General features: G+C 37.8%; 1 protein-coding gene across 2 annotated transcripts in view; it reads right to left on the bottom strand.

The window, feature by feature from the left end:
* The window catches only part of EFHB (EF-hand domain family member B), a 50,382-nt gene that overhangs the window by 11,115 nt on the left and 16,836 nt on the right, over window positions 1–22,431 (bottom strand). For both annotated transcript variants that reach the window (XM_077750891.1, XM_077750892.1), the window contains exons 2-9: window positions 19,185–19,247; window positions 18,587–18,730; window positions 17,802–17,982; window positions 16,239–16,349; window positions 13,641–13,770; window positions 8,516–8,599; window positions 7,855–7,922; window positions 3,954–4,108 (exon numbers count right to left, since the gene is read on the bottom strand). In XM_077750891.1, the coding sequence (XP_077607017.1) occupies window positions 3,954–4,108; window positions 7,855–7,922; window positions 8,516–8,599; window positions 13,641–13,770; window positions 16,239–16,349; window positions 17,802–17,982; window positions 18,587–18,730; window positions 19,185–19,247 (936 nt within the window). The remainder of the gene's footprint in view (window positions 1–3,953; window positions 4,109–7,854; window positions 7,923–8,515; window positions 8,600–13,640; window positions 13,771–16,238; window positions 16,350–17,801; window positions 17,983–18,586; window positions 18,731–19,184; window positions 19,248–22,431) is intronic.

The following is a 22,431-nucleotide window of genomic DNA, read 5'->3' as shown; positions in this document are numbered from 1 at the left end:
ACAAAGTCTCAGACTTTTATGGCCTCTTTGGAGTGCCAAAGTCATCATCCTACTCAGTCTCTAGGGGGAGGAGATGTCTGGATTCGGCGAGTGGGGTGTGGGTGGGGTTTGCTCCAAGTGGGGAAGGAAAGCTAGCAATATATAACTTCTGTAGCAGAATATACTATTCCATATAGCATAACTGGCACTGATGCTTTACATGTTTGTATTATGAATGAGCCACATGTAGAGGATGCCAGTATCTTTGGGGCCACAGAACCCTAATGACCCCTTTGAGTTACAAGTCTCTGTGACTAATGATTTTGACACTTAGAGCCTCTGGGTCTGGTTTACTAATGTGCTGTGGTTTTAACCTCAACGAGAGCTATGGAGGATCAAAAATGGACAGTCTGTCTACTCAGTGGGTGGAACTCAAGGCTATTCTCATTGCTCTGGCCAGTATTCCCCTTGATGAACCTGTTAGATTTTTATTAACTCTTGGACTATTGCCAATGGCCTGCTTGTTTGGTTTGCCATTTGGAAAACTACAGACTGGAAGATTGAAAACACTTCTTTTTGAGTCTGAAAACTGTGGCAACAAATCAGAGCTGCTGATTGAACCATGTGGGTAAGTCATTAGATGCCTATGATAAGGGTCCATTCTGTGCCCATTCTCAGACTGAAATCAAGCTCTGACTGAGCCTAAATCATCCACGTTGCCACTATTGCTTCCTGGGTCCACTGTTGTGCCAGACATGGTGACACACCAATCATTACAAAGAAAAACACTTCACGTTTCTTTCTGGAAGAAGTCACCACACCACATGCCTTACTTGTAACTCCTGCCCAAAGTTGGCCAATTTGTCTCATGGTAAGGGAGGACACCTCACAGTCAAGGCACTGCCCCCATGCTCCTGGCATGCTGAGTACATGGAACCTCTGTCCCCTCTCAGAACTACTGGTGCTGCATCACACAGTTGACACATTTTCAAGCTATGGAATTGCTATTCCAGTTCAATCAGCCAGCTCCAGGCATAAGAGTATGGCCCATGAAATTAATCTGAGTCATGTGTTTTGTGTTATGGACCATTTCAGCCTGACAATGGTGTGTCTTATAGCAAAAGTGTTATCAACAATGAGCTATTGGTCAAGGTATTCAGTGAACCTTTCCTACACCCAACCATCCATAGCCATCTGGTAAGACCAAGCTTTGGAATAACCTCCTCAAAAATTGTCTATCTTCCTCAGTAGCTTCTGGCTCATACAATGGGTCTCATCACTGAACACCACTGTCCCCAAAAAGGGATAATCTCATCTTAGCTACTTCCAGGGTAATACTTAGAATAAAAGGAGTTGGAATGATATACACCTATCTTGAAAATTTGGGACTCTGCTGTGACCACTCCTGGACATGATGAGTCTTTTCATTTCCCCTCTAGATTTTAATTTCTGAAATCGAAAGTCTACACATAATCTGGAGTAATGTTTGATGTACAGTGAGAGTTCAATAAAATAACAGAATTAATTCTCTAAGTCAAGAAAATTCATTCAGGAAATCACGGCTTGTTTGTTCTGTTTTGTTTTGTGGTTTTCATTAAACTTAATCTGGGCATTCAATAATATAAGACTCAAATAATCAAAAATTATCCTACAGCTGTACTAGGAAAACCCACATCTTATTAGCCTCTCTGAAAAAAAAAGCTCCTCAAGGACACCGAGCACTACATTGTGCATATTAAAAGTTAACTATTTAAAAGGTACATCAGGGGCGCCTGGGTGGCTTAGTCGGTTAAGCGTCCGGCTTTCGCTTGGGTCATGATCTCGCAGTTCGTGGGTTCGAGCCCCGCGTCGGGCTCTGTGCTGACTGCCAGCTCGGAGCCTGGAGCCTGTTTCAGTCTGTGACTCCCTCTCTCTCTGACCCTCCCCTGCTCACGCTGTCTCTCTCTCTCTCTCTCCTAGAAATAAATAAAACATTTAAAAAAAAAAAAAAAAAGACAAAAAGGTACATCAACATTAAATAATTCTGAGTGAGTTCCTCTCTGCTTAATTTAATTTTATCATAAAGAATGTGCCTGGTGGTTCACCAAGATAATCAACAGCTATTAAGGTGATAGTCTTGCCTATAATTACATTTAAAATGAAGAATTTTAAAAAAGCAGAGCACCATGTATTGTGGTAGGTTTTCCGATTTGTACCACTGCAATCTAAATTTACCCCGCTATCAGCTTTGTAAGATACTTGTATTTGAGTAAAACTTAAAATGTACTTATTTTAGCTTACATATTTTAATTCTGAAGATTCATTTTTAATTACCTGTGAATAGCAATTGGTCTCTATTAGAAACCAGAGAAACAGTTGAATGCTTACATTTTCTTTTAAACACAACTTTGCAAGACATGCAGTGGGTGACTGATTGGTATTTGTCCCTACATAATTGGCACAAACATAAATGAGATAGTTAACCCACTTTTTATTCATCAGTATAACACAACCACACAGACCCCTAATCTAAAAAACAAAACAAAAAAAAATGAATGGATTAAACTGAATAAGCCAACGAGTAATCAAGATGTTAAGATAAAAAATGTAAAGTGTAACTTTTCCAAAACTGTGCTCAACATTGTAAGGGAGATACAAACATTATCTTTTCTTTTTGAGATAAACTAAAATCATTCTTCTCGGTTTTTTTCTTCTCAAACCAAGATGATGATACGTTGCATCATTACAGATTTATTTATGAGGTTTTATTTATTTACATTGGACTCATTCTAAAATAGTTTCGGTTACCTAGAAAAATAAGTACAATGAAACAGAGCCTGGAAAGTGAGGAAATCAGGGCAAAGAGAAAATAAAGATGGAATAAAATAAGAAGAAACTGGAATAAGAAGAGCACACAAGATGTATGCTGTAAGATCATGTTCACAAAACTAGATGTGTTTTGTTGAATTGGCTCTGAGCTTCCTGGAGGCCAAGTCAAAAAGGTATTCACAATCAGTACAAAATCCATGCTGTTCATGAGGTAAAAACAAACCAGATACTTCAATGAAACACAATTATTTCCTTTAGAAAGACTGGATTTCTCTATGAAGAGGATGCATGTGACAAAAATAAATAACAGCCTCATCGGCACACTAATAAAATTGTGCTAGGTTTCACAAGAGATTTGCACAATAGTGTACCTTAGTAAGCTAAAGGCAGTGCAGCTTGGTAAAAACAATCCCATGACAGCTTAAAATGGTGTGAGGTTACTATGTAGCCCTAGACTGATCTGACTTTATCAAAGCATACAATTTAGAGTAGCTTGAAAACTGAATGATTTTATACTCTCAAAACTGAAACCACACCCCGCTTCCCTAGGGGAGAGACATTCTAAGTTTGACTTGGACCTTGACAGCACTCTGTGAACATACTCAGCTATAGGTATAGATGACCTAGACCCCAGAAAATCTTCCCTGAGGATCTAGGTGCCACCCCGACCCCTTGACCCCAGTACACTACAGTTTAATCCGCCATAGCGGTTCTCAAATTGAATGTGTATCAAAATCACCTGCAGAGCTTGTTAAAACACTGTCCACAGGCCCCAACCCCAAGCTCCCAATACAGTAGGTCTGGGGTGGGCCTTAGATTGTGCATTTCTAACAGGTTCCCAAGTGACCCTGACAATGATAAAAGAACCACACTTTGGTAACCACTGATCTACTCCAGGGGTCAGTAAACTTTTACTGTCAAGAGCCAACAAGTAAATATTTTAGGTTTTGCAAGCCATTCAGTCTCTGATGCATTATTCTGCATCTATAGTGCAAAAGCAGCCATAGAAAATATTCAAAATAAACTGGCATATAAAACTATTTACAAAAATAGGTGGTAGGCTGTATTTGACCCACAGGCCATAATGTGCTGACCCCTGATCTACACCAACCTGCCAGGATCAGTAAGCCCATGCATAGTCCTGAAAATTCTGTTCAACTACTGACCTTGTCATAGTGCCTGAAGGCTGCCAGCAAAGTGTCAAAGTTTTGGTAGTTAACTTTCTTCAAGTGATGTCGCACTGCTGCAATCAGGGCTCTCTGCCTATCCTTGCCGTGAAGATATTCACCAGGAAGTCTGTTATGGATGAGATCACCAGCTCCTATTAAAGAAGGGCAGAAAAAGTCCTTTATCTGAATTCAGGTAAAAGAATTTAAAGTCTGTCAATATTATTCCCATCCTAAAAGAGAGAAAGATCTAGCAACTTCTGTGAATGAAAAAACCTCACACCTAACTCTGATTCTATTATGCAGTGTGATAGAAAATCCTTGTATAGGAGGGAGACAAAAACAGAAGAGACTCTTAAATACAGAGAACAAACTGAGGGTGACTAGAGGGATTGTGGGTGGGAGGATGGCTAAATGGGTAAAGGCATCAAGAAAGACACTTGCTGGGATGAGCACTGGGTGTTATACATAGAGGATGAGTCACTGGAATCTACTCCTGAAATCATTACTGTACTACATGCTAACTAACATGGATATAAATTTAAAAATTAATAACTTAAAAAAAGAGAATCCTTGTATATAAAAAGGTACATAATTGATAAAACTGAATACTTCTGTTTTATGTGACTTCTCTGCTCAATGAAAAAGTTCTGACAAAATGAATGCAGGGGGAGGGGATTCATCAGCCCTGCTAGGCTGTCTTTCCTCAGATAGTGAAGCCCTTGCCTGTCTGCCTCTTAGCAAACATTTGTCTACAATGCCGAGGGTCTGAAAGTGGGGCAGAGTCCATATGGGGCCACTCTACGTCCCTTGAAGCTGACTAAACCCCTGGGATCCCTCGTAAAAACAGAACTCAAATTCCCTACTCCTTTCTAATAGGAATTTTCAGTCTGTCTTCATTCTGTATATCAAGTGTCCATTTCTCAGCCCTGCTTCCCCAGTATAATCACCTGCACAGGAGACCAGCCCTCATCACAGTTCCATTAACTGAGTCCTGATCCACAATCCCCTCAGTAATCTGGAAGTAATAAAGTCTGCAATCCACCTATTACATGCCCCCCATCCCCACCTGCCCCAGACCTGGCCCTTGCTTTCATTTATCCTTCATAACTTCCCCATATTATGACTCAAAGAAAGTACAAACATACACATCACCTATAAGCCCCATTCCTTGTCAGTCTCTATTGGAAAACATTCCTTGGATGTTAATGGTGACAGAGATCAGACTAGAGGTGACCTCGTTGCTTCAGATGTGATGGTTTGGTGGATGTCACCAGAAGGAACCTTTTGCCTCAGTTCATTTTCCCCTGGCCTATACCCCTCCCTTCCTGCTATCTTGGGACAAGGTCATGTTGGCAGTTGACTGTCACATCCTAAATGGAATCATTTAAATCACACATTAGTGCAGTTCTCAGCAACTAACATTTATACCTACTTTATGTAAATCCCTATATTAGGCTCTGTCAAAGGTCTCTTTCAATAGGTACTCAGTGCACCTCTGAGATTCTTACTATAAAATCAGGAGCTAATCCCACCTACTCTGACAAAAGTCATATTTTTAAGGGTAGATATGTGTGAGAAGCCTACAGCCAATGCTGGTTCCAGGAACTTGGCAAGTGTCTCAGAACAAAGTCATCTAAAATGGAATCAGTTCTCATCAGACAACCATTTTCATGTGGGCAAAGCATAAGGAAGAAGGCTCCGTGAAAGGAGATAGTGACAGTGAAAGTGATTTTTGGCAAATAAGCATGGCTTCCTCTCCTCCTCCACATTCCTTCCCCCTGATATAAACCATTTGGGTGGCTCTTCTGTAAAATAAAGGTCCTCTTTCCTCCATAAGATGGCTCTTGGTTGAGTTTTTATCTTCAGAGGCCTTCCCTCTCCATTAACATCCAAAAATAACCATTTGAATGATTGTTTTTTCAAATCCATCTGGTTTTGCCACTATACTCTTCACTAGGAGGTGTGACTCCTGGTGAGTGAGATATATGCTGATACCTTCTCCTGGCCTGGCCCTGAAAGAATATTCTATGAAGTTCATGTCAAATCTCTTGAAATCACTCAAGAGTCATCTCTAAGGAGCTCAGATCAGGCGTACAAGTTCTGGCCCCGAGAGACCATGACCTCGCTACCATTCCATGGCCATCAGAAAAGTGAAACAAGCTCTTTAACTGTACTCTGCCTGCAACCAATTCCCATGATGCAGCCCTGTCCACTGGTCTTGGTTCTGGTGTGTTCTCAGAGCTGGGCACAACCTTGCATGCTTCCTGGAGGCATCTTAACATAACCAGTAACTCCAGGCCTTAGGGATGAGACATTATTTGCACATCTCCCTTTATTTCCATACTAAGTAAAAAGGAGAAATTCAAGCCCAGTAAAGAAATCAATAGGTCCCTACAGGCAGGAGCATTCTGCAGAATAAATGCTATTCATTGACCCCAACAATGGTCACAAAAGGTGAGAACCTACAGTTAATCTGCGTCCATCCATAAACTCCAGAAAAAGTTCAGAGAGGACTTAACAGTCCCGTTTCACAGTTAAACTATGCAGCACCAATTCTGGTAAGGATACTTAAATATTTTTAAAATTATTAATGTCAGTGTTCTTTTTCATTTTGTAACACTATCTTATTCAATTTGTAAGGATAACTTCGATCAACTATTAGGAAATTTGTCAATGCTGTCAAAATGTCAAAATGATAAACTATGTGTTAGATTCACCAATTCATGCTATAAATATTTGTGAAAAATGTACTGTATGCTAGACTCCGGGGATCCAACAGATAGCAAGATGGAGCACCCACCAGCATGAAGCCTGCCCTCAAGTAAGCAGAATTGACCATGATTACCTATTTATTTTCCAGGCTCATTGATGCATTTCCTAAATCATCTCTGAACCACTCTTACAGGTAAGAAGAGCCTCTAAGATGCTTTGGCATACAATAAACATGTAACAATTCATCTAAAAAACAGACCCAAAATATAATCTCCTAATTAATGCGATTAATGTTGTGCGAAAACATCATTGCATAAGCTCAATAAATGTATATTTTATTTGTCAGTGAGTGGGCTTTAGCTAAAACCTTTTTAGCAGCCATTCTTCAACTCGAGTTTAAGTTTCCATAAGAGCCTGCTGGATCAAAACATCTGGGTATAGGTCCCAGGAACCTGTGTACTTCATAAATTCCCTGGGTGATTTTAATGCAGGAAGACTGCAGACTATTTGAAAACCACTGATATTTAGCCCAATCCTGATAAGCTTTAGCATAGTCTTGCCTTTGGATGTCTACCCTATAGACGGCTTAGAAAGAAAGACAAAATCCTGGCAAGTTTCTTCTGCCACTTTATGGATTAATTGATTGATTGGCTGGTGGGAAGAGAGTGGTTCTTAATTATGTGGCTGTAGAGCAGAGTGGTTTCTCAAACTTGAATGTGCCTACAATTCACCTGGGAATATTGCAAAATGCAGTTTCAGATTCAGTAGATGTGGGTGGAGCCTGAGACTTTGTATTGCTAAGAAACTCTCAGGGGACACCAACATCGCCAGTCTGCAGACCACATTCTGGGTAGCAAGAGCCTTGTACAACGTTCGAATTCACTAAAAAGCTGCTTCGCTCAACTTACGCTTATTTAATACAGGCCATATTTGTTTTCTAAACAAAGTTCTGAGTCTTGACTACACTTAAGGTGTTCATTCACAAAGGCTTTAAACTGTACATGTTTCAAACATAATATGAACATTTTTTTTCTGTCTTGTGCTACAAATTGTTCTCATTAATGTTAATGTAATGTTTTAAACCTTTAAAATTAGAAGCTTTGAGAGAAGGATATGGTGAATTTAACAGTGTAACTTTGTGGGGAGGTTGTTGTTTGGTTTTGAAGGGGAAAGTTTGTATACTTACCATACTCCTCAGCACGGAGACAAGCTCCAAATGTGTGGTCTGGGGGAACATTCATTGTTTCTGCAATGCTATCAAAGAAAACAAATCCTTTAGTTAAAATACTCAGCACATCTCTGGAATTTAGACACTTGCCATATGTTTTTAATAGCCTATATTTCTCCTATAACCAAACTATGAAGATCAAACAGAAGTTCTCCAACAGATCCTCTGTCCAACCTCCCGCATGCATTAGCAATGGCTAAAAGCTTTCCCTGGCTTTCAATAGCCCAGATTTAAAAGGAAAATTAAGAATAGACTCAAAGCAGAATATGGAAATAGAGGCAGACAGGAAGACAGACAGACACAGGGAAGAGAGAGAGAGAAAAAAAAAATGAAATGTAACATGATAAATTAAATTTCATTAGTAATATCCCAGAAATAAAGCTTTACACAGGATTCTCCCTCCCTCTTCTCCGAATGCCCTCTTCCTTTCAGAGGACTCAGCAGTTTCCTAGAACCCCAGGCTCTACAGAAGCTAGTAGGGTTCCCTGACTAATATGAAAGGATGATTTTCTTACTTAATGGATAGAACCTAATAGAAAACAAACCAACATTTACCACAAGAGCACTTTTTACATTGTATCCAAAGACACTATCAATTCAAAGTTAATTATGAACTTACGGATCTAAAACTCTTCCAAGTTGATGTTGAAACTTTTCTTTGAAATCATCAACTCTCTTCGATACAATCTTCGCTCCTCTTTTCCTATAAAATTAGAACATTGTCAAGCATCTCTATTACCTAAGTATTCTTGGCTGCAAAATACACAGATGGTGAGGAATACCATAGCATCATTTGGGTCATCAAAACATACCTAGTTTCAAAAAAAAAAATCTATATGCTAAAAAAAAGCTGTATATGTTCATTCTTCTATTATTTATATTCTATTATAAAGATAAGTTTATAGTAGAATATAAAATTTTGTATAAAGAATAAGACAAGCAGATTTAATATTTTTTCAGTAAACAAAACCAAGCGGTTAATATCATTATCATAAATGCAACTCCTAAAATTTCTAAAATTAAGCAGCAAATAAATAAATAACCAAAGGGTATAAACAGATAAGTCACACTTAGTAAGCAAATAGATGGAGAAATTATGATACTGTCCAGTAATAAACGTATAATAAAAGAATAACGAAGTGGCACTTTTAACATAGTGCATAAGCAAATATAGAGACAGAATACCTAACTCTGGCACAATGTATAGTAAAAGACTTGGTAAATGCAAATTACTATAATCTTTTTTGGAAATAATTTGGTAATATGATTCAAAAAGCACAAAAATGGTCATTTCCTTTTATCTATATCTGGGAACCAATCATAAGATCATCCACATAATAATTTAAAATGTGGGACAGTTATATATATATATAAATGTTTGTAGCCTCATTGACTACAAATGAAAAAAAGAGAGATAAATGTTTAGTCATGGAGGGTGATTAAATTATATCACATTAACAGGAATACACATGCATTTCAGATGTTGGTTATTAAGAATACACAGCAATAAGGCAGAGAAGGACAAATATCATATGTTTGCACGTATAGGAGGATTAGGAGGAACTTGACGGAGGAACAAGGGGGAGAAGAAGGGTGGAAATGGTGGGGGAAAGGGAGAGAGGCAAACCATGAGAGACTCTTGAATGCTGACAAAAACTGAGGACTGATGGATGTGGGGGGGAGGGGGGATGGGCATGGAGGAGGACACTTGTGGGGATGAGCACTGAGTGTTATGTGGAAACTAATTTGACAATAAACTATTTGTGAAAAAAAAAAAGAATACACAGCAATATAAAATTATTTTATGTGAAGTGAGAAAGCAGGATATAAAATAGGATTGCATGGTGATTAAAGCTATGTAAACATTTACGCAGGAAGCTACACTAGAAAGAAATACATTAAAAAGATAATAATGGCTGAATTTTGGTGACAGAATTATGGGTGATTTTATTTTGCCAATTTTCTGTAATATAATTTCAATACTTCTATCACTGTGATTAAATGAACAAGGTTTCTTTTGAGAACTACGAAGTACAACACTACTATTTAATAACATTAAAATTAATAAATTCTCTACTGTTTTGTTAAGACTAAAAACAATGAACATTAAATTCTTAAACTCCATTTGCTTTTAAAACTGTTTCCTGTACTATAGAAATACCGAGCTGAATAAATTTCTGGAGAAGAGTGACACTCTGTGGAGAAACAATAGACAAAATATAAAGTAATTCATCTCTTCTGTCTCCATTTACTTCCCATTAGTTCAAGAAGGGGAAAAAAAGAACAATACGGGTAAAGTCAGAATAAATCAATGGCAGTTTAAGGGCCATAATTTGAACAAATAAGGTTGACATTCTAAAAACCAGCTCCAAAGGGCATGATTAGGAAATATGTAGGGATGAAGTGGGTAAGGATTATAAATCACGAGGCTTACTCCTTTCATTGTAAAAGTGCCTGGATTATGTTTCTAGGAGAACTAACTATGAAGTATCTGTTAGCAGCCATGTGTGTCAAACTAACCATTCCTTCAAAATCATTGCACAACCTCACAGCATTCACTAAACAACTGAGAGTAAAAGACTTTGTGTGAATTTTTTCATACACACACACACACACACACACACACTCCCATCATATGAAGATTCCGACTTTTCAAACCAAAGATAATAAACAATATAGACAGAGGTAGTTTTACAGAGGAAATATATCCCTTAAGAGTTAAGCGTAAACCAAATTTACATTAAAATAAAAACTGAGATACCTTAAATTGTAAACAGGCTTAACTCCAAAATTATAATAGACAACACAGTGTAGAATGAAGTAGTGACTGCTTTTTAAAATCTAGCAAACCAGGGGCACCTGGGTGGCTTAGTTGGTTAACTGTCCTACTTCAGCTCAGGTCATGATCTCATGGTTTTTGAGTTCAAGTTCTGCATCAAGCTCTGCACTAACAGTGTGGAGCTTGCTTGGGATTCTCTCTTGCTCTCTCTCTCTGTCCCTCCCCTACTCGTACCCTCTCTCTCTCTAACTTATATATTAAAATAAATAAATACACTTGAAAAAATCCAGCAAACCAGGGGCTCCTGGGTGGCTCAGTCAGTTGAGCGTCTGACTTCAGCTCAGGTCATGATGTAGTGGTTCGTGGGTTTGAGCCCCGCATGGGGCTCTCTGCTGACACCTCAGAGCCTGGAGCCTGCTTCGGATTCTATGCCTCCCTCTCTCTCTGCTCCTCCCCCACTCACACTCTGTCTCTCTCTCAAAACTAAATAAACATTAAAAAATCCAGCAAACCAAAGCAATGAAGAATCTCTCTATTGCTTTAGCAATAATTAAGTTTCAAAATACAAGAAGTATGATCAAATAAAGCATTGTTCCATCAATGATGTTTCTTTGGGGGTAGAGACAAGTTGGAGGAAAATGATCCCTGCATGCTACCTGCTTTTACAAATTCAGTGTAATTTGGGGGCGCCTGGGTGGCTCAGTCGGTTAAGCATCCGACTTCGGCTCAGGTCATGATCTCACAGTTTGTGGGTTCGAGCCCTGCGTCGGGCTCTGTGCTGACAGCCAGCTCAGAGCCTGGAGCCTGTTTCAGATTCTGTGTCTCCCTCTCTCTCTGATCCTCCCCTGCTCATGCTGTCTCTCTCTCTCAGAAATAAATAAAACATTAAAAAAAAAAAAACAAGAAATAAATTTAAACAAAAAAACCCCAAATTCAGTGTATTTTTTTAAATTTAGATATAATTGATACATAACACTGCATTAGTTTTGGTTGTACTCAGTGTATTTTTCTATGACTATCCCCCAAATCATTGATAAATATGTCCTTGTTAATAACCTAAAGGCTCTGCGCTTAGGATGTTCTTAAGGACCACATTGCCATTAATGTGTTTATTTTAGATCTTTCATAAATTGATAGCAGCTTTATATTTCTAAGCTTTAAGATGGATAAATCATATTTTGTTATCTCCCTTTAGGCATTAATTTCTATATTTAATTTATATATCTATAATCCTTAATAATCCTTAAATAATGGTTGAACTACTTTAATATTAATAGGTTAACAAATGTTTGCTATATGGGCTCTTCTTCTGTACCCTAAAGAAAACTCTTTCATATGGGTTTAGTATAATATTACAAGAATTTGTTTTGGGTTGCTGTTTTACCATTATTGCTTTGAATAATTCAAGTATCAGAAACTCATATACTAAAAAAGTAGAAAAGAAATGGAGATCAGTATTTCAGGCCTATGATCACAGATTCCATTGCCTATACACCTGGTGTAGGGGTGAGGGGCAGCCTCTGGAGCCACACTGCCTGGGTTTCATTCCTACCCCTAGTACTTCTTAGCTGCACGATATTGGGTAACATGATTTAACTTCTTTGTACCTCAGATTCTTCATCTGTAAGATGGAAAAGATAAAAATTATAATACACCTACCTCATAGAGTTGTTGGTAAAATTAAATTAATCACACATAATGTACTTAGCCCTTCGCCTCTGTCATAGGGAGCTGCTATCACAGGGGCCACACAGACGAATGAGCCAGGCAGGTGGAGTATCTGTAGGAAGGCAAACTTTGTGTGCACACCGAGGCCCATGGACACTTGGATGGCCAGTGTCTCCTTTAAAGAGGGCAGAGGGCAAAGCAAAACCCAATCCCATGACTGGTGTGTAGAAGTGCAGGCACGATGTATTGGGCTCCTGTGGCTGCTGCAACAAATTCCCACAAACTGGTGGCTTTAATAGACAAAAACATTCACAATTCCAGGAGGCAGGAAGTCAGAAATCAAGGTGTCAGCAAAGCTGCATTCTCTCCAAAGACTCTAGGGGAGAATCTACTCATTGCATCTTTCAACATCTGGAAGCTAATGTCATTCTGCATCTTCATGTCACCTCTTCTCCATGTGTCTTGTCCTCTTCTGTCTCAAATCTCCCTCTGCTTTCCCTTATAAGGACACTAATCATTGAATTTAGGGCCCACCTAGATAATCCAAAATGACCTCTTTATCTCATGATCCTTAACATAATTACACTTACAAAGATCCTTTTCTCACATAAGGTGATATTCATAGGTTCTAGGAATTAGAACATGAACATGTCTTTTTTGGGGGCTACCATTCAAGACTCTATATCAGTATTTCCAATCTTCTGATGTTTTAAGCAAAGGAGGAAATACGAATTATTATTCGTAATCTCCCAATGCTTAAGTATTAACTTATATATAAAACATAACACAGAAAATGAAAAATTAAGCAGCTTTATTTTAATTTTCTAGGCAAGTAGTCCTATCTAGAATTCAGCATAAAAAGCTCACAGTTTGCAAGAATTAAGTCAGATACTCAGCTGCCCAAATAACTATGAAACAAAACTGAATGATAAATGAGAGTTCAATTATATATGATATGACCATCTTGTATAGATATGAAAGCCCACATCTTTAAGAAACATGAATAGGGGTGATTCTATAGATTAAAAACATGAATAGATGTCTTCAGATTTACATGAAGTAACTTTTGAATGATACACATACACACACACACACACACAATATCATGGTTATCTCTGGGAGAACTGGACAGTTTGGAAGACATATCATTGTATATGTTTTTCTATTAGTTTTATGTTTGAACCATGTCAATGCATTACGCCTCTTCAAGAAATAAATTTAATCAACATACTCCTCTACAAATGAATGTGCCACAATATCTAACACCTGTTTCAGGATACGATACAATTAAACTTACATTTGTAGCTCATGGAGCCAATATAAAGCTTTTGCCATGGCTCGTCCATCATTAAAATGTGGTGTTGGGACCCCATACAAGTCAAACCTATGGAAACTTGATGGGTTATACTTTCGGTTCTTTGCTTCTCCTGCAGAAAAAAAAAGAAGAAGCAACACAAATAACCTTATCTTGCAGGAAGTACATTATGCTCTCTCACTGACAATGAAAATGAGAGCGGGAACCGAATAGAATTGTAACACTGCCAGGATTGCAGAGATGTGGCGACAGAGGACAAGCATTGTCCCACGTGGGCTGGGAGACTGGTGGGACAAGAGCCCCTTGTCTTCATGTTCGGAAAGTAAGTAGGAAAACGATGTAGGAGAAAGATGTATGGATGATGAAAAATGCAGGCCCCATGATCGTTACAGAAATCCTGAAAATCAGGGGAGGTACTGCCGTGCTTTGGGACCACAGATTTCCTTTCCACTATGCTAAGACTTGAGAGGCTGGCGTCTTGTACTTGCTGATTTGGTGAGACCATCAGAACACTGCAGCCCTCCCATTTCATTATGTTCACTTCTCTCTTATGAGAAAGTGAAGCCTGAGAACCCAACAGGGAGCTTTTTATAATCAAGATCTAATACTGTACTTTTTTCATGTCTTAACGTAGTCTTCTATTTCTAGATAAGAAAGTAAGAAAGACTAAAACTAGAGATCAGCTAAAAGGTTAAGAAACGATGGCGATACAGCCTCACTAGTAATCCAAACAATGTAAATAAAAACAATAGTGTGAAATCATAATTTGTCTCTCAGGTAAAAATAAAGATTGGCAATGCTCACAATTAAGGAGGATGGGAAATGGAAACTCTAATACACTATGGGTGTAAGGGCAAATTGGGGCACATATTTGGGTGGATGGTTTGGCTCTAAGAGTAAATATTTCAAATGTTCATAAATCTAGGAATATATCCTAAAAGAATCACATTCACAAAGATATATAAGCAATATATTTTGTAGTACTCAAAAGTACAATATAGATACTGATATTACAAGACAACTGAAGCATTACATTAAATGGAGGGGGTGAGCAAGTAGAAAAAAGTGCGTATATTGGGGAGCAAAACACACATATACTCGTATGTGAATGCACAAAGAAAAGCATCTATGAAAGGATCATCTGTGAAAGACTGGGAATTGTGGGAGAGTTTCTTTGTACTTTAGAAAATAAACATGTATTACTTTAGTAACAGCCAAAAGTAAATGAATTTAAAAGATGTAATAGACATATATTTATTGTTACCGAATGGTGCCCTTGACGTAGTATTTTTTAAATATTAATTCATTTATTTTTGAGAGAGAAAGAGAGGGAGAGTGCATGTTTGCAAGTGGGGTAAGGGTAGAGAAGGAAGGCGACAGAGAATCCTAAGTGAGCTCCATGACTCAGGATTCAAACTCACAAACCATGAGATTATGACCTGAGCCAAAATCAAGTCAGACACTTAACTGACTAAGCCACCCAGGCACCCCATTATTTTTGAAATATTATTTTAAATAAAAAATGTTTGGGGTGCCTGGATGTCTCAGTCAGTTAAGCATCCGACTTTGGCTCAGGTCATGATCTCATGGTTCGTGGGTTCCAGCCCTTTGTTGAGCTCTGTGCTGACAGCTTGGAGCCTGGATGCTGCTTCGGATTCTGTGTCTCCTGCTCTCTCTGCTTCTCCCTCGCTTGCTCTCTCTCCTTCTCAAAAATAAATAAGCATTAAAAAATGTTTTAAATAAATAAAAAAATGTTTAATGTATATAGCAAGTTCCCCAAAAGCACAGGGAATATTCTGCTGTTTAACTAAAGATAGAGGGCTTAGTGCCTGCTGGTTAAAAAGATGTTCAACATATAAACTATAGTTATCTCTGACTAATGAAATTTCAAGGTTACATTTACTATCTCTACAATTTTTTTGAGATATTTAGGTATGTATGTATGTGTATGTATGTATGTATTTCTTTTAATATTTAAGTAATCTCTACTGACCCTGAGATCAAGATTCGCATGTTTTTCCAACTAAGCCAGCCAGGCACCACAAAGATTTTATTTTTTTAAGTAATCTCTACACCCAGTGTGGACTCAAACTTAAAACCCCAAGATCAAGTGTCACATGCTCTCCTGAACCAGCCAGGTGCACCCCATTTTTTGAGATATTTAAATTCTCTACAATTATCATATTTTTTTTATTTTTTTAATGTTTATTTTATTTTGAGAGAGAAAGCGTGTGTGCATGAGCAGGGAGGGGGCAGAGAGAGAGAAGGAGAGAAATCCAAACAGTATTATTTTCTATGTCAAAGAAGTGTATTTTTTTAAGCCTAAAACTAACATGTAACCTTTCTTAGATGTTTTCTCCTTTTAATAATACATACATTTCTACATCTAATATACAAAATGCATAAGTATATGTGTTCCTAGCCATCAGGGTTATGACCTTATGAATAATAAGTTATTATTTACTGATCAGGTTATTATATGCCAGGCATTTAACTTTATGCACATAATCTCCTTTATTTCTCTCCTCAAACCTCAGAGTCCTAAATCCTCAGGCCTATTTTACACTGGAGGACACTTACCCACATAATAATCGTTGTGAGAAACAACATAGAGATCATGTCCTTCCTTTCCTTCTTTAAATACTTCTTCATAGGGTTTTGGTGGATTCACTACATGTCTAGCAGATAATTCTAAAGGAAGAATTGATGACATCAGTTTTAAGGTAATTTCCATCTATTTATAACATATTTAAATTGACTAGAACAAATGACAAATGAGGAATGCCAATGGGATAAGCTACATGGGCACTCTGAGAGAACACAAATGAAAATTAGCAGGAAAGACAGGACACAGCATATAAACAAATAGTTAAGAATCCCAGAAAGTAGGTCAACTCAGAATAAACCTGTAAAGCAGTACTTTTTGTCTGATTTATGAATTATTACAGCTATGAATAGATATACACACATTTTGGAACATTCTTTCCATTATACATTTAAATGCGGTATACCTTGAGAATACTTTCACATTGAATGATGTAATCTTAGATAGCAGTTATGATAGAATCATTGTAATGTAATTCTATATCTACATAAATACAATTTTTAAATCCCATTAAAAAGGAAAAAGATATATCATCTACTTTAAAGTACATTTTTTTCAAGCTTCAAATTTTGCCTAATTTTAACTTTAGATCTAATACGATGAAGTGTAGATCTTGCAGACTTTTCATCCCAAGAGTGGGGCATATTTTATCTCCAGAGTGGATATTGCTATATTAAGAAAAGAATCTAATGGACCTTTGGGTAAAAAAAAAAAAAAAAAAAAAAAAAGTAAGGTTCCTGAGATAGAGCCTTAATGTGTGCAGAAAAACAAAGAAAACTGAATTTCTTTTCAAGATAAAGAAAAATGGAATTTGAGATCTCCTGTGGTAAGAATCCTGGAGAAAAAGGGTAAGATACCTGAAAAGGGAGGAGGGGATAAATGTGGAACAGATGTAAGGAAAATTCACCCAACAACATGGCAGGAGGCTGGGGCTTCAGAAGAAACAGTGGCCTGTGATCAATTCCATTTTAAGTTGTTGTTGGTTGAAAGATGTGTTCCACTCCTCTCAAAAGAAGAGCGAACTTCTCTACGCACTGCCTGCATTTGGTTAATATGCGGTAGACACTGTGGATCTGCACGGATGGAGTGTGGTACACAGCACTGGCCAAACTTACTTGTTCTGTGGTCTGTTTCATAGAGTTAAGAGTTATGAACACATCGGAAGCTTTGGTGGACATAAAACACGCAAATGGATGTTCATAGAGAAGGGGTTGCAGACTTCATAGCCGGCTCCAATATCAACTTGCTTGAATCTCTCTCCTGTCTTTATATCACCTCTATTATATTCACTGAATCTTCCTCCAAAACCTGAATTTTTACTGCTTGGTATGTCTAAACTCTAAGGATTCTGGGTCTGAGAATAATTTTCTTGCTATGATACCATCTTTCATTCTGAATCATCATTTGTACCACCACCAAATGCCATGTCGACAAGATATTCAATACCATTTTCTAAGAATTATTTTTCTTTTTCTTTTTTTTTAGAAGTCTTATTTTATCATCTAATTCCCCACCATTTTTGTTGTTGTTGTTGTTACCTCTGACGACTGCTGTCCCAAATGTCGTACGGAGTACATCCAGGCCTTTAGGTAGTCCTGGCGTTTGATCATGAGATTTTCCTAATGGTGCCCTCTGATTGCTTAAATATACTGATTCCTTTTTATCTTTAATTTTCTGTTGAAATGTTGTAATGGGCTGTGGGTTTATCAATACCTTTGCCTAAAGAAATCACATAAAGCACAGATGTAACAACAACCAAAAGCAAAAATCTGAAAACTGAAACTAATCAGTAGCTGGAGAGAAGAGAACATGATGAAGGAAAAACATTTCATTGTCCTTGCCTTTGCTCATCTTCAAATGAACTGTCAGGATGGGAGCTATGAAGCTGAATCATGCCTACACATGAACCTTCAAGGAGCATCGAAGGTTTATGAAGAGAGCTAAGAGAGCTCTGTAGTCACTTGACTTAGATTCTAGAAATGTGGGTCACCCCAAAGTCTACACGAGCACTCTGCACTGCCTCGAGGTGATATCATCCAGCTTTTCTCCTCTCTGTATTCTAACAAAGCCCAACAGCATTTCTCTTTCCTCCAAAAAAATGGAGTGCAACTTGGCTCTTAATTATCTGAGGGGAGAATGTGTAGTTTGTGGCTCAGACTATTAATATCTCTACAGTGTCTTGGCTGTTGCTGCTCGGATTTTTTCACTACTCAAGAGTAGGAGTGGGAAGGAAATTGGAACTGATGATTTCATTAATATCTCATTTGTGCAATTTCACCTTGGGAAGTTAATAACAGACAGGGAAAAACGGAAAAGGAGTTACCGGTATGGAAATTTTAGATCTTATTCCGTGTGTCAAATAAGGTGCGATTTGGGGATCATTTGCTCTGCCATAAAATACTCTTTCGGCTCCAGCAGGTGGATATCTATAGTTGAAAAATTTTTTTGCTGCAGGTGGAGTAATTAGCTACAGTGAGACAACAAAATGAAATTAAGTAAAGTTTTTAAAATATTAGCAAGATTAATCCATATCAGTCAATGAAACCCCCCTTTACTGCATGAGCATAGTAAGTACATGAGGAACTACAGACCCAAAGAATGAAACTTCCAAAAATGTCTTTGTTTTATAGAAATAGAAATAAACATATTTTAAAAATTATATTTAGAAAACAACCAGGAAGTATCCAGGTTAGAAAGCATAACATAAATGACTCTTTTCTATAGAAATAACAGGTATCCCCAATAGTTTTTATAGAGCTGGAAATTTTAAGCCTAGAATTTTTACTTCCTTGGACAAAATCAATAGAAGACCTCAAAATACAGTAAAGAATCAAAACTGACCACCTTAAGTTTATACAACTTTCACAAGAAATGTCGGGAGTTGTCTAATACTCACAAAAATGGGTATTGAAAATACTCACCCTGGGAAGTTTTTCAGTCAAACAGGTTGCAACTCTGTCTCCAATAGGAATAACTTTCCCTGCCTAAGGGGAAAAATAACACAAATAGTTGGTCATGTCAGCATAGGGATGGAGCATTTTGAAGAATGGCATTTATTTCAAGTTTGGTCTATGCTTCTAATGCTACAAAGTTACTTTCAACTACTTAACACAATTAAGAAATAAAAAAGAAACAGGAAATCTAAAGTAATCATGATATATAATAAACATTAACTGCTAAATATATCACTATATATTATACATATATATACATACACATACATTTATATATACACACACATAGATACACACACACACACATATATAATGCTAGTATTGTCAGTGATCCATCCAGTTATTGGATTCTCTGTGATATGCTGAGGGATTCAACTTTCAGAAAAAATGTTTAATTATCCGTTGCATGATATCATCAGTACAATGAGAGTACAGCTGCATTCAAGCAAAGTTCAAGAAAAAATATTAAGTACTTCTGAGTGTGTGTGTGTATGGTATGTTTGCATTTGGGTGTATTTCTACCAACACCCTAACTTTTGGCATATGCAAATATGTCATTCCTGGCCAAGCTCCTTCAGTGAGTGGCCCCAATGCACTTGGTTTTGTTCACTTAATTCTAACTTGGGTCTTATCTGTTCTTCCTTTGCCCAAGACAAAGATTACAATTATTTATTCCCAGAGATACACTTTTTATCTGTTTCTCCTTTGTTATTTCAAGGCAGCTGACAGTTATTTGTGCAAAGCAGAAGTTTCTTTTTCAAAAAATTAGAGAAAGAAACTTCCCATAAAGAGTGTTCTGGGTCTTTGGAGGGCTGTGGAGGAATCAAGATGGAGACAAGCAGAGAGCTTGAGGGTTGGGTGGATGGATAAATGTGTAGATGTTGGCAGGGATTAAACAAATAGATGGCTGGATAAAAATATAGATACATGGATATAGATGGTATGTGAAAGCTTTTTATTACTTTAAGTATCAAGTACAGAATTCTTCTTAGGAGGAGAACCATCAAGATTTAAGATAGTATCTTGATAACATCTCTTGGTATAAAAGAGGAAGCCCACACACATGGGTAGACAGAATTTAATTGCTTTAATAAAAAATAGGAGATGGGGGCCTGGGTGTCTCAGTCGATTACACATCCAACTCTTGATTTGGCCTCTCAGGTCATGATCCCAGGATGGTGGGATCGAACCCTACTAGCTTGAGATTCTCTCTCTCTCTCCTCCCCCCCCCTTGGCCCCTCCCCTGCTCATTCTCTAAAATAAAAAAAAAATTTTTAATGTGAGAAAATATGAACTATTGATGGGCTAGATAGAATAAAGAAGAATTACAGGAAATGATAATATTGAGAAACTGGGAGGAGGAAAATATCTTGTAACAAGTGAGAGGCCAGGAGGACCAAGATGAGAAATTGGCCAGTGAGAAGCAGTCCAGCTTTAATGCCAAATCTTAAATTCAATTTTTTTAAGTCTTTAACACATGATTATTATTTATTTATGTATGTATTTATTTGAGAGAGAGAGAGAGCATAAGGTGGGGAGAAGGGCAGAGGAGAGAGAGAAAGAGAGAGAGAATCTTGAGCAGGCTCCATGCTCAGCACGGAGCCCAATGCAGGGCTCCATCTCATGACCCTGAGATCATGACCTGAGCCCAAATCAAGAAAAAGATGTTCAACAGACTGAGCCACCCAGGTGCCCCAACTAAATTCTATTCATACAACTACATCATGTGAGGACATTGTTTAAAAAAGGGGAAAGGGACTGTGTTGTAAATTGGGCTAAAGCAGCATACAGAAAAGGGAGGAGACATACAAGTGATTTTTAATTCAGTTAAATATTGTAAGAAACCTCAGAGATATCAAGGAATATACAGTCTCTCCTGCTATACCTGTTACAGGAGCTCCAGCCACTCTTTTAAATATTCGATGGAGAAACAGCCTCAAGAGGCTGAAGAACATGGGGATGCTCTGGCAGCTAATTATGTGGGTGAAAGAAGGATGGATTGATTGATGGATCAATCAGCCCATGGACTGAGAGATAATTCTACCTGTCCCTCATACTGGCTTCCCTTCCAAAAGTCTGATGGTAGATATTCTAGGTTTCTATCACTGAAACATTTTGTGGGCAGTAATGCCCTTGGTATTCCTCATAGAGTTGCCTACAGGAAAAACAATTTGATTGCAAATCAGCAGGTGAGTAGGATGATGTCCTCATGCCATTTAACAGGGACACAAAAACGGAAGCCATTACGTCTGATTTCTATCTACAGCGTCATATAATATGTCTGACAAGTCTCCCCCACCCCGCCTCAGTCATGGATCTCTTTGCTTCAGTTGTTCTCAAGGATGTCTGTTCATCACTTTGAGGTATGAAGGGTGGCTGAATAAGGATTATTGTGAGCTGATTAGTCTAAGAAACAGCAGGTAAGAAAGAAGCTCTGAAAACAAGAGAAGTTACCCTTTCATAAGGGATATTTATGTTTAACAAAGGAAATCATTTGTAAATGTGTCTCCCTCCCTAAACCAGGAAGAAAAGAATGACTCTAAGTCTCCAGTCTTATCAATAGGGAAACACTGACTTAAATCTACATGACAAACCAAAACCTTGTTTACTATACTTTTCTTGGCAACCTCCCATAACTGGACTTCCCTTTGCCCCAACACCTTTCTTTTGTCTTTAACTTAAGATGGTATTAAAGGAGGTGGCTAGAGCTATCTTGGGGATTATTCAATTTTTCTGGGTATCTCCCATGTAAGCATGAGGTATATGTATTTTTAAAAAAACTTTGTTGTTCTCTTGCTAACCTTTTATGGAGGGGGGGTCTCAGGCAAGAACTCAGAAGGGTAGGGAGAAAATTATTTTTCCTCCCCTAAAGTGTCTCCATCAAGCCCCACAACATAAATATGTTCTTTTCTCCATTACCTACACCTTGAATTTGGCTATCCCAAACATATGCCCCAAGTTTGGTAAAAATTAATTGTGTCGTTTTTCATGTGGTCCACTGAGACAATGAAATTGTGTTTTATTTATATAGACATAAGCTTGGAGCCTGGAGCCTGCTTCAGGTTCTGTGTCTCCTTCTCTTTCTACCCCTCTCCTACTTGCTCTCTCTCTCTCTCAAAAAGAAATAAACATTAAAAAAAAAATTATAGGGGCACCTGGGCGCCTTAGTCAGTTAAGTGTCTGACTTCAGCTCAGGTCATGATCTCAGAGCTTG

This window comes from Crocuta crocuta, unplaced genomic scaffold (genome assembly GCF_008692635.1).
Source record: "Crocuta crocuta isolate KB4526 unplaced genomic scaffold, BGI_CrCroc_1.0 scaffold279, whole genome shotgun sequence".
Lineage (NCBI taxonomy): Eukaryota > Metazoa > Chordata > Mammalia > Carnivora > Hyaenidae > Crocuta > Crocuta crocuta.
The sequence above is the reverse complement of the archived record's forward strand: the minus strand, read 5'-3'. Positions and strand labels throughout refer to the sequence as shown.